Source organism: Oncorhynchus clarkii, chromosome 2 (assembly GCF_045791955.1).
Source record: "Oncorhynchus clarkii lewisi isolate Uvic-CL-2024 chromosome 2, UVic_Ocla_1.0, whole genome shotgun sequence".
NCBI classification, from domain to species: domain Eukaryota; kingdom Metazoa; phylum Chordata; class Actinopteri; order Salmoniformes; family Salmonidae; genus Oncorhynchus; species Oncorhynchus clarkii.
Genome location: NC_092148.1, coordinates 88,942,878 through 88,956,585, shown reverse-complemented (window position 1 = coordinate 88,956,585; position 13,708 = coordinate 88,942,878). Strand labels below are relative to the sequence as shown.

The following is a 13,708-nucleotide window of genomic DNA, read 5'->3' as shown; positions in this document are numbered from 1 at the left end:
TATCGTATGGGGACTGTACCGTATCGTATGGGGACTGTATCGTATGGGGACTGTACCGTATCGTATGGGGACTGTACCGTATCGTATGGGGACTGTAGCGTATCGTATGGGGACTGTAGCGTATCGTATGGGGACTGTAGCGTATCGTATGGGGACTGTACCGTATCGTATGGGGACTGTATCGTATGGGGACTGTACCGTATCGTATGGGGACTGCTGGTCTATGTGAGTTACATGAACACACCACTCTGGGACGAAACAGTAAATAATAGCATCACGTTAATACATTGTGGTCATTTAGCAGACACTTATCCAGAGACTTATAGTCAGTGCATTTTACTAAGGTAGGTGAGTCAACCACACTAGATAGTACTAGTCATTGTGTGCATATCGTTGTCACACTGGTAATACATATTGGAATCAGGCTACTGCATGGTCAGCTGATGGTTAAGCTTTCTGAGTATTTATATTTAAGACACATAAACAGCAGACCAGGGCTGGCTCCAGGCCACTAGAGGGACCCTGACTCTTACATGTTGTCGTCCCCCAGCCTCTCCGTGTGTGTCTCCTTCTTTCCATTCTGGCAGAACATTGTGGTGATCGTGCTCTTTGCCATCCTGTGGTTGAAGAGTGTGTCGTCATGGGCCAGGGGTCTACAGAGTGTACCCTGGCACAGTGCCGAGGACAGGGCATGGTCTCAACATGTCTGTGGTGAGATAATGTATTTTCTCAGTCCATGTTTTTTTTTCTCTCTCTATTTCCCCACTGATCTAAAAAATAAACTGATCGAGTGAAAACCAGCCTAATGATGAGCTTCCACCATATTGTTTTCACATGTCAATCTTTTCCGGGTCAGTGCAGATGGAGGCAGAGCCAAGGAGAGGACAGATTTCTAAGAAATTGAGAAAAAGCCTAACAGTCCTCTCTCTCTCTCTCTCTCTCTCTCTCAGATCTGTGGTTCCCTGAACGTGGTTCTGTGGGTGGGCAACACCTGGGTCCCCGATAAAGAGACCCCATGGCACGACAGAGACAGACTGCCCTGCACCAGAGCCTAGGGATTGAGCACAGGCAGGTGCCAGACCTTATGAGCCCCCCTTCGCCATCCACTGATGCCCTCATCAGCAACAGTGCCCGCAGAGGAGAGGTGGTATGGTGCCCTTGCAGGGACAAACTTTTTTTTAAAAAATTTTACTTCCTCTGAGTTGCTCTTGTCACATTAACTTTTTGTTTTGTGTCTGTAAACAGTTATTATTCTATTACTGTATCTGTTTCCTTCAACCTTTAGCTTTTTAATCACAATGTTGCTTTCTGTCCGTCCACTGACATGTAATATTCTTTGGTCACTTGGAATCTTTGGTCACTTGGAATCTTTGGTCACTTGGACTCTTTGGTCACTTGGAATCTTTGGTCACTTGGAATCTTTGGTCACTTGGAATCTTTGGTCACTTGGAATATTCTTTCATGTACAATACTGAATGTATTAGATATTATGATTGTATTTGTATCTCTCTCAGGACAATCCCAGACAATGAATTGCCTTAATGAAGTCTGTAACGTCTTTGGTGTATTCTTGTGAATATTTAAGCTAATTGAGACTGGACCCCGATTCAATTCCTTTTTTAGGCTATAATAGAGCCACATCAAGCTGGTTACAGTAGTAAGGAGACAGGCTGTGTGTTGAATTCAGTCAAATCACTTCTCTCAAACACATATGTTATAAATGCTCAATTTCAACAGCCTATAAATTAAACCACGTGAACATGTTTTGCTTTGTCACAGGCTCTGTCCTCTAGCCTGGTTCCAGATTTGTTTGTGCTGTTTTATCAACTCAAATGGTCATTTACTGACAGCACAAACAAATGTGGGGCCAGGCTATCTCCCCTCTACCACACAGTACTCAGTCACAGGGTGGTGGTTAAACTGCTTCAAAATCGTGATGTATCATGGGTAAATTGTGACTAACCTAATCTAAAAATATATATATATTGAGTAGATATTTATGATACAAGGTGATTTATTTGTAGATCAGTCAGTCTTGACTCGACTTCAAATTTGGCTGCAATGTGGAAGGTGTTGTTTGCTTGTCTACTCCCTGCCATTAAATGATTAAATGATTAAATGATCACGGATGCTTCTCTTCCCAGGAGTGTCTGAAGAACAACTGTGTCATTCGTATGACTGCTGAGAACTTCCATGCGTGAAAAGGGCCTGACCAATGATGAAGGGTCTGACTGTAGTGCCCAACTGTTAGTTGATGTCCTGTGGAGGACCGGTCTTTTAACATTGAAAAAGTAGATTATAGCAACTTTCTTTGCAATTATGAAAATGTTATTTGATTATTTTCTGTGTGATTATACTTTTTTTTCTCTCTGAGCATTTCAAAACGTACCAAAAGACACAGTTATGGTAGAAAGAAGGGTGGCGGGATTAGTGTATCTTCAGTAGGACAGTTGGTTACACTTGACTTTGGTGAATGACGGCAACGATCTGTGTAACATAGCAACGCCAGAGCAGTTTTAATCTAGAGAAGCGTTGACAGGTTATTTATTTGTCTGTTATCTTGATTTACAAAGCTGTTACCAGGTCATTTTATGACCCGACCCGGCTTGTACTAATGTACAACGTATTTGAGTATCTCTGCACGTACGTTATCTTCACAAACGTTTACACAACTGTTGTAAAGGCTAAACATTTTTCCCAAATCAAAAATCCTATGCTTGACTATAATGATTTGAAAGATTTCGAAATACACAAGTAATGTATTATATGTCAGTGAGGAATCAGACTTCAGACATGTTGGGCCTTCCCCTAGTTGTCATGGGTACCATATCTAACTTTACGCCTCCTTCTGAAAGAGCAAACCGAGCAGACCTTGCAGACTGCCCTGACGTTTGTCTGCTCTGACTGGACCAGGGAGATCCTCTATCCTCTGTGGCCCTGCCTACTCCCTCACTCCTCATTTTTGATTGGCCAGTGCTAGCCCTCCCACTCCTAGCCTGTGATTGGGCAGAATGACCATGCTGACCATGAGGAATGACCATGCTGCTGCTCTCTGGCTGTATCATAGGGACAGACTCAGACACAGTGGTAACGTCCTTCCAGCGTCTGGCTCCAGACTTACTGTTGTACTCGTACACCCTCCCTGTGACTGAAAAATGTAAAAAAAAAATATATATATATATATAAAAAAAATTGCTAAAGGTCAGAATTAGGTTTTTATATCATCTCAGAACAGATAACAGGAAATGAGAGAAACTTACCAGGATCAACTTCCTCTCCATCAAATAACGTGTTGATCTTGATCACTTCCTGGAATAGAGAGAGCGTGTATATAGAGAGGACAGTCACCAACAATTGAATAGAGGTCCTAGAACATAGTGGCACTTTAACAGACTGTAGCCAGACTGTAGGTAGACTCTTACCATTAATATTTCCCTCTTTGGAGGTGTTGGTTCTGGGATCCTATGTGACAGAAAAAATAAAATATATCATTAGTAATACATGAAATATACATTTCTGTTATCAACAATGTAACGATTCAATGTAACGATTCCCCCCCGCGGCCATGCAACGATTCCCCCCCACGGCCATGTAACGATTCCCCCCACGGCCATGCAACGATTCCCCCCCACGGCCATGCAACGATTCCCCCCCACGGCCATGCAACGATTCCCCCCCACGGCCATGCAACGATTACCCCCCACGGCCATGTAACGATTCCCCCCCCCCCCACGGCCATGTAACGATTCCCCCGCGGCCATGTAACGATTCCCCCCCACGGCCATGTAAAGATTCCCCCACGGCCATGTAACGATTCCCCCCCCCCACGGCCATGTAACGATTCCCCCGCGGCCATGTAACGATTCCCCCCCACGGCCATGTAACGATTCCCACGGCCATGTAACGATTCCCCCCCACGGCCTTGTAACGATTCCCCCCCACGGCCATGTAACTATTCCCCCCCACGGCCATGTAACGATTCCCCCCCACGGCCATGTAACGATTCCCCCCCACGGCCATGTAACGATTCCCCCCCACGGCCATGTAACGATTCCCCCCCACGGCCATGTAACGATTCCCCCCCACGGCCATGTAACGATTACCCCCCACGGCCATGTAACGATTCCTCCCACGGCCATGTAACGATTCCCCCCACGGCAATGTAACGATTCCCCCCCACGGCCATGTAACGATTCCCCCCCACGGCCATGTAACGACAGCTTGGCTCAGCAGGCAAAACTGGTTGAAAGGACATCAACAACATTTCAACCAGCTTTGCCTACTGGGAGATGTAGTATTTCAGTTAATACTCACAGTACTTCCTGGTCTTCCCGGGGCCTGGGTTCGCAGAAGGAGCAGTCACTGTGCTTAAGAGCCCTGTAGAGCTTCCCACAGAGGTGATACAGCAGGTATGAGAGTAAACCAAGTAGTAGCATGGTCCCCAGAGCAATGACAAACCATATATACCAGTCGTCAATGCTGTACGTGTTCTCTCTGACGGTGATGTATGTTACACGAGGCTGCAAGGGAAAGGTTAACTGTGGTGGCGCTAGTCTGTGCTGTGAGAAAATTCACATCAACATTTGTTGTTCAGAGTAGATGTAGAAAAGAGGGAAATAGTTGTTATGGTAACACTACTAATGTCCTTATTCAAATCAAAATGTTATTTGTCACATGCGGCGAATACAATAGTGAAATGCTCACTTTACAAGCCCCTTAAATCCAACAATGCAGTTTTAAGAAAATAGAGATAAGAAAATATTTACTACATAAACTAAAGTAAAACTTTAAAAAAATGTTTATTACACAATAAAATAACAATAATGAGGCTATATACAGGATACCGTATAATGTGCTGGGGTTCAGGTTAGTCGGGTAATTTGTACAAAAAACCTAAATAGCACAATTGGTTAGGAGTCCGAATAGTGGTTGGAGTGTAGGAGGTCCCTGAGCACAGCTCGGGTCTCCGTGACCAAAGGCAGCAACCGTAACCACTGCTTTAAGAAATAAATGCCCCTGGGGGAGTGGTGATCTGACTAGGTTAAAGTATAGAGATAAGGCTTACTATAGTTGTAGTGGTGACGGTGGTGAGGTCAGGGTCCACTACTAGGATATTGATGATGACTGTGCCAGTCTGGGTCAGACCTCTCGGCACAGACCCTGCAGACCGCAGGTTCCCATCAGAAACCAGCACAGTCAGGCTGTATCCACCAACCATTCAACCATATAAAGTTACAAGGTAAGACTACATGTGACCATCACGGTCAGATAATTTCTCAGTTCAGAGTGCATTGTACAGTATCTGTTTGTCAGACTGATAGTTGTTCAGACTGATAAGAGCACCAATAGTAGTTAGCATATCTGACCTGTAGTACCAGACCCGGTCCAGGCCACTCTCATAGTCAAAGGGTTCCTTCAGGAAGAGTCTGGTGACGTTGGTGCCAGAGGAAGGTGAGAACACAAAATGGTTGTTCAGGTTGCTGGCCCCTATAGCGAAACATTTTTGGGAAATATCAAGCTTATGATATCTTATATATTTATAAAAGTTAAGTATGTCAGACCAGTCTTCTAGGATCATATCTAGAGGTTTCTCAGTTAGCTCAGAGCTGGTATTTATAAAGCTTAGAGTAGGAGTGCTAATTACATCTACAGGGCATTGGGGCGGCAGGGTAGCCTAGTGGTTAGAGCGTTGGACTAGTAACTGGAAGGTTGCAAGTTCAAACCCCCGAGCTGACAAGGTACAAATCTGTCGTTCTGCCCCTGAACAGGCAGTTAACCCACTGTTCCTAGGCCGTCATTGAAAATAAGAATTTGTTCTGGTTAAATTAAATTCGGAAACTATTCAAACCCTTTGACTTTTTCCACATTTTGTTTACGTTACAGCCTTATTCTAAAATTGATTAAATTGTAATCTTGTAGCATCATACCCAAGAAGGCTCAAGGCTCTAATATCTGCCAAAGGTGCCTCAACAAAGTACTGAGTAAAGGGTCTGAATACTGATGTAAATGTCATATTTCTTTTTTTTTTTTTTTTTTTTACATTTGCAAAAATGTCTAAAAACCAGTTTTTGCTTTGTCATTATGGGGTATTGTGTAGATATTCATGAGGGGAAAAAAGGATTTAATCTATTTTAGAATAAGGCTGTAAGGTAACAAAAATGTGGAAAGTCAAGGGGTCTGAGTACTTTCCCAAATGCACTGTATGTCATTTAGCAAACGCTCTTAGACAGTGCATACATTTTCATACTGGTCTCCCTGTGGGAATCGAACCCACAATCCTGGCATTGCAAACGCCATGCTCTACCAACTGAGCCACAACAGACCAAGTCATCTCAAATTCAGTTTTGACTTTTGTGTCATATTAGATCATTTAGACGGAGGAACCTGATCCTAGATCAGCATCGTACTGAAATGCTTTCTGAATACGGGCCTGGAGGCCGGCAGTACCCGAGATAGAGTAGATGAAGGAGGCTGAAGGGGAGTCCCTGTCTGAGCAGGTCATGATGAAGCCCTGGATGTTGGAGCCTGTCCTCAGGTCCTTGGGGACTATTAGATGTGTCTGGTTGGGGCCACACAGTGGAGGCTCGTCATTGGCCTCTGTGATGTTGATAGTGACCTAAACAAAACGCACAAATGACCATTACATGCATATTTATTTTTAATTACCAGGTAAGGACCATTGAAGATAAATACTCCTGTTGCTAGGGCAACCTGGAAGGCGAAAAAAAAAGTGATTGGATAAAACAGGCACTGGACTGTGTTTACATCATTAGGAATAATGTCTTGTTATGTCAATATAAAGGTCACCAGGCCGTGGTACCGTAGTGGTGGCAATGAGCGGACTGATGGGGTCCCCATCCTCAGCTCTGATGACCAGGCTGTAGGTCTGGGTGGTCTCGTAGTCTGGCCGGGTCAGTAGGGCGAGACTCCCCAGCTTGGGGTCCAGGGAGAAGATGTTAGACAGGCCACTAGTTCCTCCACCAGAGATCAGGGAGTAACGGACACCGGTGGCAGGGAGGTCTCTGTCCGTAGCTTTCACTGATCCTATCACTGTCCCACCTGGTGGGAGAGGCACAAACATACCAATGAGCTCGATGTGGTGTAGTGTAGTTGTTATTGTTGTAGTGTAGTTGGTATAGGTGTGGTGTAGTTGGTATAGGTGTGTTGTAGTGTAGTTGGTATAGGTGTGGTGTAGTGTAGTTATTGTTGTAGTGTAGTTGGTATAGGTGTGGTGTAGTTGGTATAGGTGTAGTGTAGTTGGTATAGGTGTGGTGTAGTTGCTATTGTTGTAGTGTAGTTGGTATAGCTGTAGTGTAGTTGTTATTGTTGTAGTGTAGTTGGTATAGGTGTGGTGTAGTGTAGTTATTGTTGTAGTGTAGTTGGTATAGGTGTAGTGTAGTTGGTATTGTTGTAGTGTAGTTGGTATTGTTGTAGTGCAGTTGGTATAGGTGTGGTGTAGTTGGTATAGGTGTGGTGTAGTGTAGTTATTGTTGTAGTGTAGTTGGTATAGGTGTAGTGTAGTTGGTATTGTTGTAGTGTAGTTGGTATAGGTGTGGTGTAGTGTAGTTATTGTTGTAGTGTAGTTGGTATAGGTGTGGTGTAGTTATTGTTGTAGTGTAGTTGGTATAGGTGTGGTGTAGTGTAGTTATTGTTGTAGTGTAGTTGGTATAGGTGTGTTGTAGTTGGTATAGGTGTGGTGTAGTGTAGTTGTTATTGTTGTAGTGTAGTTGGTATAGGTGTGGTGTAGTTGTTGTTGTGTAGTTGGTATAGGTGTAGTGTAGTTGTTATTGTTGTAGTGTAGTTGGTATAGGTGTAGTTGTTATTGTTGTAGTGTAGTTGGTATAGGTGTAGTTGTTATTGTTGTAGTGTAGTTGTTATTGTTGTAGTGTAGTTGGTATTGTTGTAGTGCAGTTGTTATTGTTGTAGTGCAGTTGGTATTGTTGTAGTGCAGTTGGTATAGGTGTGGTGTAGTTGGTATTGTTGTAGTGTAGTTGGTATTGTTGTAGTGTAGTTGGTATAGGTGTGGTGTTGTGTAGTTGGTATTGTTGTAGTGTAGTTGGTATAGGTGTGGTGTAGTTGGTATTGTTGTAGTGTAGTTGGCATAGGTGTAGTGTAGTTGTTGTTGTGTAGTTGGTATAGGTGTAGTGTAGTTGTTATTGTTGTAGTGTAGTTGGTATAGGTGTAGTTGTTATTGTTGTAGTGTAGTTGGTATAGGTGTGTTGTAGTGTAGTTGGTATAGGTGTAGTGTAGTTGTTGTTGTGTAGTTGGTATAGGTGTAGTGTAGTTGTTATTGTTGTAGTGTAGTTGGTATAGGTGTAGTTGTTATTAGTGTAGTGTAGTTGGTATTGTTGTAGTGTAGTTGTTATTGTTGTAGTGTAGTTGATATAGGTGTAGTGTAGTTGGTATTGTTGTAGTGTAGTTGGTATAGGTGTGGTGTACACCTGCAGCAAAGGTGGCAAGCAGTCATCAGTATCATTACTTTGGCTGTACCTGGTCCCAGATTGCATTGTGTCAAATCTGGGACCAGACAATGTTATAGTTGTTGCAGTTATAGTTGTAGTGTAGTTGCTGTAGTTGTTGTTATTGTTTTAGTGTAGTTATTATAGTTGTAGTATTGTTGCTGTAGTGTAGTTATTGTTTTAGTGTAGTTATTATAGTTGTAGTAACTTACGTCCAAGAAGCTCAGAGATTCTGTAGAAATACGATGGAGGGCTAAACACAGGGGGAAACTCATTCACAGGTGTCACCGTCACATAGATGTATGCACTACCTGCAAAGCACCATGGGAATCAGAGTTCAAAATGAGTTTGAGTGGGAAAAAAATCACACTACTGTACTTTGTGATATACAATTGTGTTCAGTCTAGTCAGTCAGTCACCTAATAATAAAATAAACAAGCAAACCAGCAAATAAACAGTCACCTACCTTTTAGGTTGGACTCATCCTTATCCTCAGCCACAGCCAACAGGCTGTATTCATTACCATCAAGCAGGTTACTGGGATCCTCAAGGTCTAGGTTTCCTTTGAGCTGTACGGGGACAGAATTGTAAACAACCTCATGTAAAGTATACATTTGTGACTCTGTATGAATGGGATTCATTCAGTAATTTTATACTTTCATGTCTGGTCAGGAAAAAACTCCTGTCCCTTTAAATATTAATATTCTGCTTACCACGATCTGATTGGATCCTGTGGGTTCCAGAGCAAAGCGGTTAGCGCAGCCCAGACAGGACAGGCCAGTGAACAGGAACTCTCTGAAGGCCGTCTCAACGTCATTATCTGTACACGTTACCGTGGTGATCAGGGCCCCAGGTTTTTCCGTCTCAGATACTGCCACCCTGGACCCAGTCAAAGGAAATGATGCAATGGATACATAGCAATAATGGCTGCTGCCTTCGTGCACATACTAGTGTCAGCATGGCTTCAAATCCAAGCCACATCTCGTCTGACACACACTCCTTTCCTACTTAACTGTCTATCTGTTGGATACAATACTGAGAAAAAAAGATAAACAGTAAAAAGTATAAAAATATGACCTGTGTGCGTCTGGGGAGCAGATGGGAGGGTTGTCGTTAATGTCCGTGACGGTGATGGTCAGAGTGATGGTGTTGGTCAGAGTGATGGTGTTGGAGGGAGGAGCAGAGGGGCTGGAGGTGGCTGTCACAAGGACCGTTATTACGGGGTCCTCCCTGAGAGGAGCTGAGTCACGGTCCATCCTGTTGGCTATAGTCACCAGGCCGGTGTCTGAGACATGGGACAGGCCAAAGCACAGGGGTACACGCACACACACTGTTTGTTAAAACAGAAAATTACAATCTTCACTAATTGATCGCAGAACAAATTCCTTTTTAGTTCTTGTCAATTATCGATATTTTGTTGAAGTACGGTAAGCATGTAGAGGATGACTGAGCAGTGAACTCACATCTGTGTATAGCCAGGTAGTTGTTGGTGCCGATGCTGTAGATGATGTACAAGGAGTCATCGGGCACCACTGCTGTGATGTTGGTCACGATAAACCCTGGACTCAGCTCCTCAGAGACTGTGAAGTCTGTGATTGTACTGCATAGGACATAAAACACACACAGATATACAGCTAAACAACAACAACAAAAATGGGTACGGTCATACAGGAATCGAAACAGCTAAATGAGAAAAGCACAATTTCAACCAGTGTGCTAATTACAACCGTTTATGACAGATATTTTTTTAAACTGTAAACTAATTCACTTTTCTAAACGATGTGTATGAGTATTTTCTGATGTAAAGTGTTACTAAAGTCATCAACAGTAATACTGACTTTAGGAACTGAGGTTTATCATCGTTCCTGTTGACGATGTTGATGACCAGTGTTCTGGATACGCTGTTGTTTCCATCACTCACTGTCAGGTTGAAAGCATAGCTGCAGGACACAGAATGCACGACACAGAATGCACGTCACAGAATGCACGTCACAGAATGCACGACACAGAAGGCACGACACAGAATGCACGACACATAAGAATTAGAATGTAACGTTTACAAGACATCACTACACACTGACATAATGCTGTGGTATGCTGTTAGCGACATCGGTGGAGAGACATTTTCAACGGCACAGTACCCAATCCTCTGGTATAGAATATTATAATGTGATGTCTGTGTGCAGGAGACACATCTCTACCTTCTGGGGTCAGTCAGGTAGTTGAACTGTTTAGTTGTAGTCAGGAATCCTGAGCCAACGTCAATACGAAACTCTGTGTTTGACGGGGCCAGTGTAAACTAAAATACACAACAACATGTAAGTCAGATATTTCAACTAATAAACAGAAAGTATATGTGTCAGGGTTGCACAATACGGTGAATTTTAATTTACTTCCTAACTGAATTGACATTTACCCAACACCTGGTATGAGAGAGAGAGAGAGGAGAGAGAGAGAGGAAGTCATACAGTCACAGGCTGGTTCTCCGGATCAGAGACTGTTGGCCTGTAGATCTGTCCTGGTGGGGATTTCTCCAGAACATACAGGACAGACTCTTGAGAGGATACAGGAACACACAGGAGGTTAAAATGGGCTGTGTAAGTCATAATAACCATATCACACACACACACACAGTACCTTCATCTAGGAATACAGGGGGTTCGTTGACATCAGTTAGGATGACTGTGAGTCTCTGGAGAGCCAGGTCCTTCGTACTGTCCACAGCGAGGATTTGAAGGACAAAGCTGTTGGGTGACGTCTCAAAATCCAGGTTGGTAGTACCTGTTACTGTCACCTGTATCCAGAACAGAAAATGTATCATGAAGTCATCCACCTTCACTCTTACTTTGCAAGACATGGCGTTTCTTCTGAGAGGGGCTGTATCAGACCTGGGTTTAAATATAATTTGAAATAATTTTTAAATAAGTCTCGAAAGCACAAACCCATCCAAATAGACAGGCTGAAAGAAATGCTCAAAGTATTTGATGATCTGGTACATATGAGGCCTTGCTAGGGTAGTATTGAGCAATGCCTCACCTGTGCTTTGTTAGTGTTGATCATAGACACAGTGAATTGGTTGGTGAGGGGGTCAGAGTTGAGTATCCTGGGGTATCCTGATGCCAAGCTGACACCTGGGGACAGAGCCACCTGGAAGCTGTAGGTCACAGTGCCAGCCTTGCTGTTCTCTGCCAGTCTAGCTGTGCCTGGCAGGCCTATCAACGAAACCTCTGGAGCCGAGCCTGAAAGCATCCGCAGAGGAAATTAACACCAATTAATGAGACCAAGGCAGTGGTCAGTAGGCACCAAACAGAATAAAATGGCACTGAATAAAGTTTAAAACAAACAAGTGATGTCTGATTCTGAAAGTGTCCAAAAAAATAAATAAATGCTTGTTTGTTTGTTTTTCATTGCAAAACACTTTACTACGGTGTGCCTTAATGAACATGACCCAGGAAAAGTCATACAAAACCTATATTCAAAATGAGCAGCTCGAAAGTAGTGTAAAGAAAACACTTTGACAGAGGACAGTCTGGATGTAGTGGTCTCACCTCGTATCATCCACATGCCCAGGGTCAGGCTCAGTAGGAGTTTGAAATCCTTGTCCATTTCTCTCGTCAAGTATCCTCTCAAAAGCCTTATGCTACGCCCAAGTAAGTTTGAGTGTGTACTCTCTACTTGGGACTATCGCAGTTTGGTTTACTGGAAGGCTAGACTTTCTACTCTACTGTAGGCTGTGTTGCTAGAGTCCTGTTGTGTTGGTAGATACAGGAGTTTATGGTCTTTACCTTTTGATATGTGAGTCACACCAACTGTAAGTACGAGCCATTTCCTCTACCTTATGTTAAACTCAGATGGAGGGCTGAATTCTCCAACATATTTAAACAGAGCTGATTGTGATCCGACTCTGAACTAGTCCCTGTGTATACAACAAAGACCATGTTAGAGGAGAGGAGTGTCCACTGTTCACAAAGAGGATGTCTTGAGATATCTGCAACATTTTCTGCACATGTAAAATTTGATTCACTAAAATGGAATATTGATCAGAGAATCTCTGAAAAGTCCTTTGTTTACAGCTGAACACAGTAATTAATAAGCGTGATCGGATTCCTTAGATACTGTGAGTTAGTTTGGTATCTAGGGCTAGGCCACTAGAGTGGAATAACACCACTGGTCAATGACTAGAAGGAACAACCTTCCAATATAACCCCCCCCCCCCCCTCAACATAGGTTGACAAAACACCAGATGAGGTAGGTTTAAAATAAAGTTGACATTTAATTAGTTGAATAGTTTTACAGAAAGATCAGATCACATACTTGTGCTGTCAATATGTAGGTGTGCATGCTGAAAGCAAAGCACAATTTTAGAAACTGTTCACACTTGTTAGTCCACTGGAACTTCGTGCCAAAACCCTAAAAGATGCCAACATCAAAACGAGTCCAGACTAACTGTGCTAAAATGTTACTTACACTTGTCTACAACCATATTTGCATAAATCCCTATGCATTTCAGGTGCCATAGACTTGAATGAGGAATCCCAGTCACTACTACATTTACGTTGAACAAGTCTTCAGCCTTGAAAAGCTAGAAACGGCACTTTAAAATGTGCAGACTGGTCTGAAACGTGTTTGTCTACAGCTTTTTGAGACCATTTACACCTTTTGAACAAGTCTTAAATGTGCAGAAAAGTTGTATAGGCCACTGCTCTTGAACCATTAGAACTATAAAACACCCCAAAAAAAATCAACTGACTAAACTTAAGATTGTGGACGTTATTTACTCTCAACTATAACCACATAAGTGTGCATAACAGCTCCATAGACTCCAAAATGTGGATTCACCGCCGTTCTTGAGCCGTTTCAGCTACAAACACCGACTCCACTTAGATAGCAGGCATGGACGCTGAAAGAAACTATGAAGCCTGCGGTCAGTGGGCTAATATAGTAGGCTACAGGGAGTGTATTAAAAGCCATGCTTTTTTTTAAGCTCTCAAAATGCTTTAGTTCTGAATGTTCAGTGGTGTAGTGCATTTCAGTTTTAAAAGCCTGTATTCTACCAAATGCAATGAATAGGGCAATGACAGTAGCAACAGGATGGAGCAAAACAGCGGATTAATTGACCCACTAAAGCAGTTAATTTTGTGCGTCTAAATCGCCGAGTCCATCTTTAAAATGGGAACGCCTCAACAGTATGTTCTGTCTTATTTGTAGACATGTCGCTTTATTCACTAAGTAGTATTTAGTTTATGTAT

The 13,708-nt window shown here is 43.0% G+C and overlaps 1 protein-coding gene across 1 annotated transcript; it reads right to left on the bottom strand.

Annotated features, from left to right (window-relative positions):
• Positions 1-2,780: 2,780 nt before the first annotated feature.
• On the bottom strand, positions 2,781-11,534 carry LOC139376021 (cadherin-related family member 3-like). Its single transcript, XM_071118088.1, has 18 exons — positions 11,496-11,534; positions 11,097-11,253; positions 10,928-11,013; positions 10,661-10,758; positions 10,298-10,399; positions 9,923-10,059; positions 9,537-9,744; positions 9,173-9,338; positions 8,926-9,028; positions 8,672-8,770; positions 6,821-7,059; positions 6,448-6,616; positions 5,367-5,487; positions 5,066-5,201; positions 4,315-4,520; positions 3,423-3,462; positions 3,261-3,309; positions 2,781-3,148 (listed from the first exon to the last, which is right to left on the bottom strand). The coding sequence occupies exons 1-18, from the start codon at positions 11,517-11,519 to the stop codon at positions 2,781-2,783; spliced, it is 2,508 nt and encodes an 835-aa protein (XP_070974189.1). The 5' UTR covers positions 11,520-11,534.
• Positions 11,535-13,708: the final 2,174 nt, after the last annotated feature.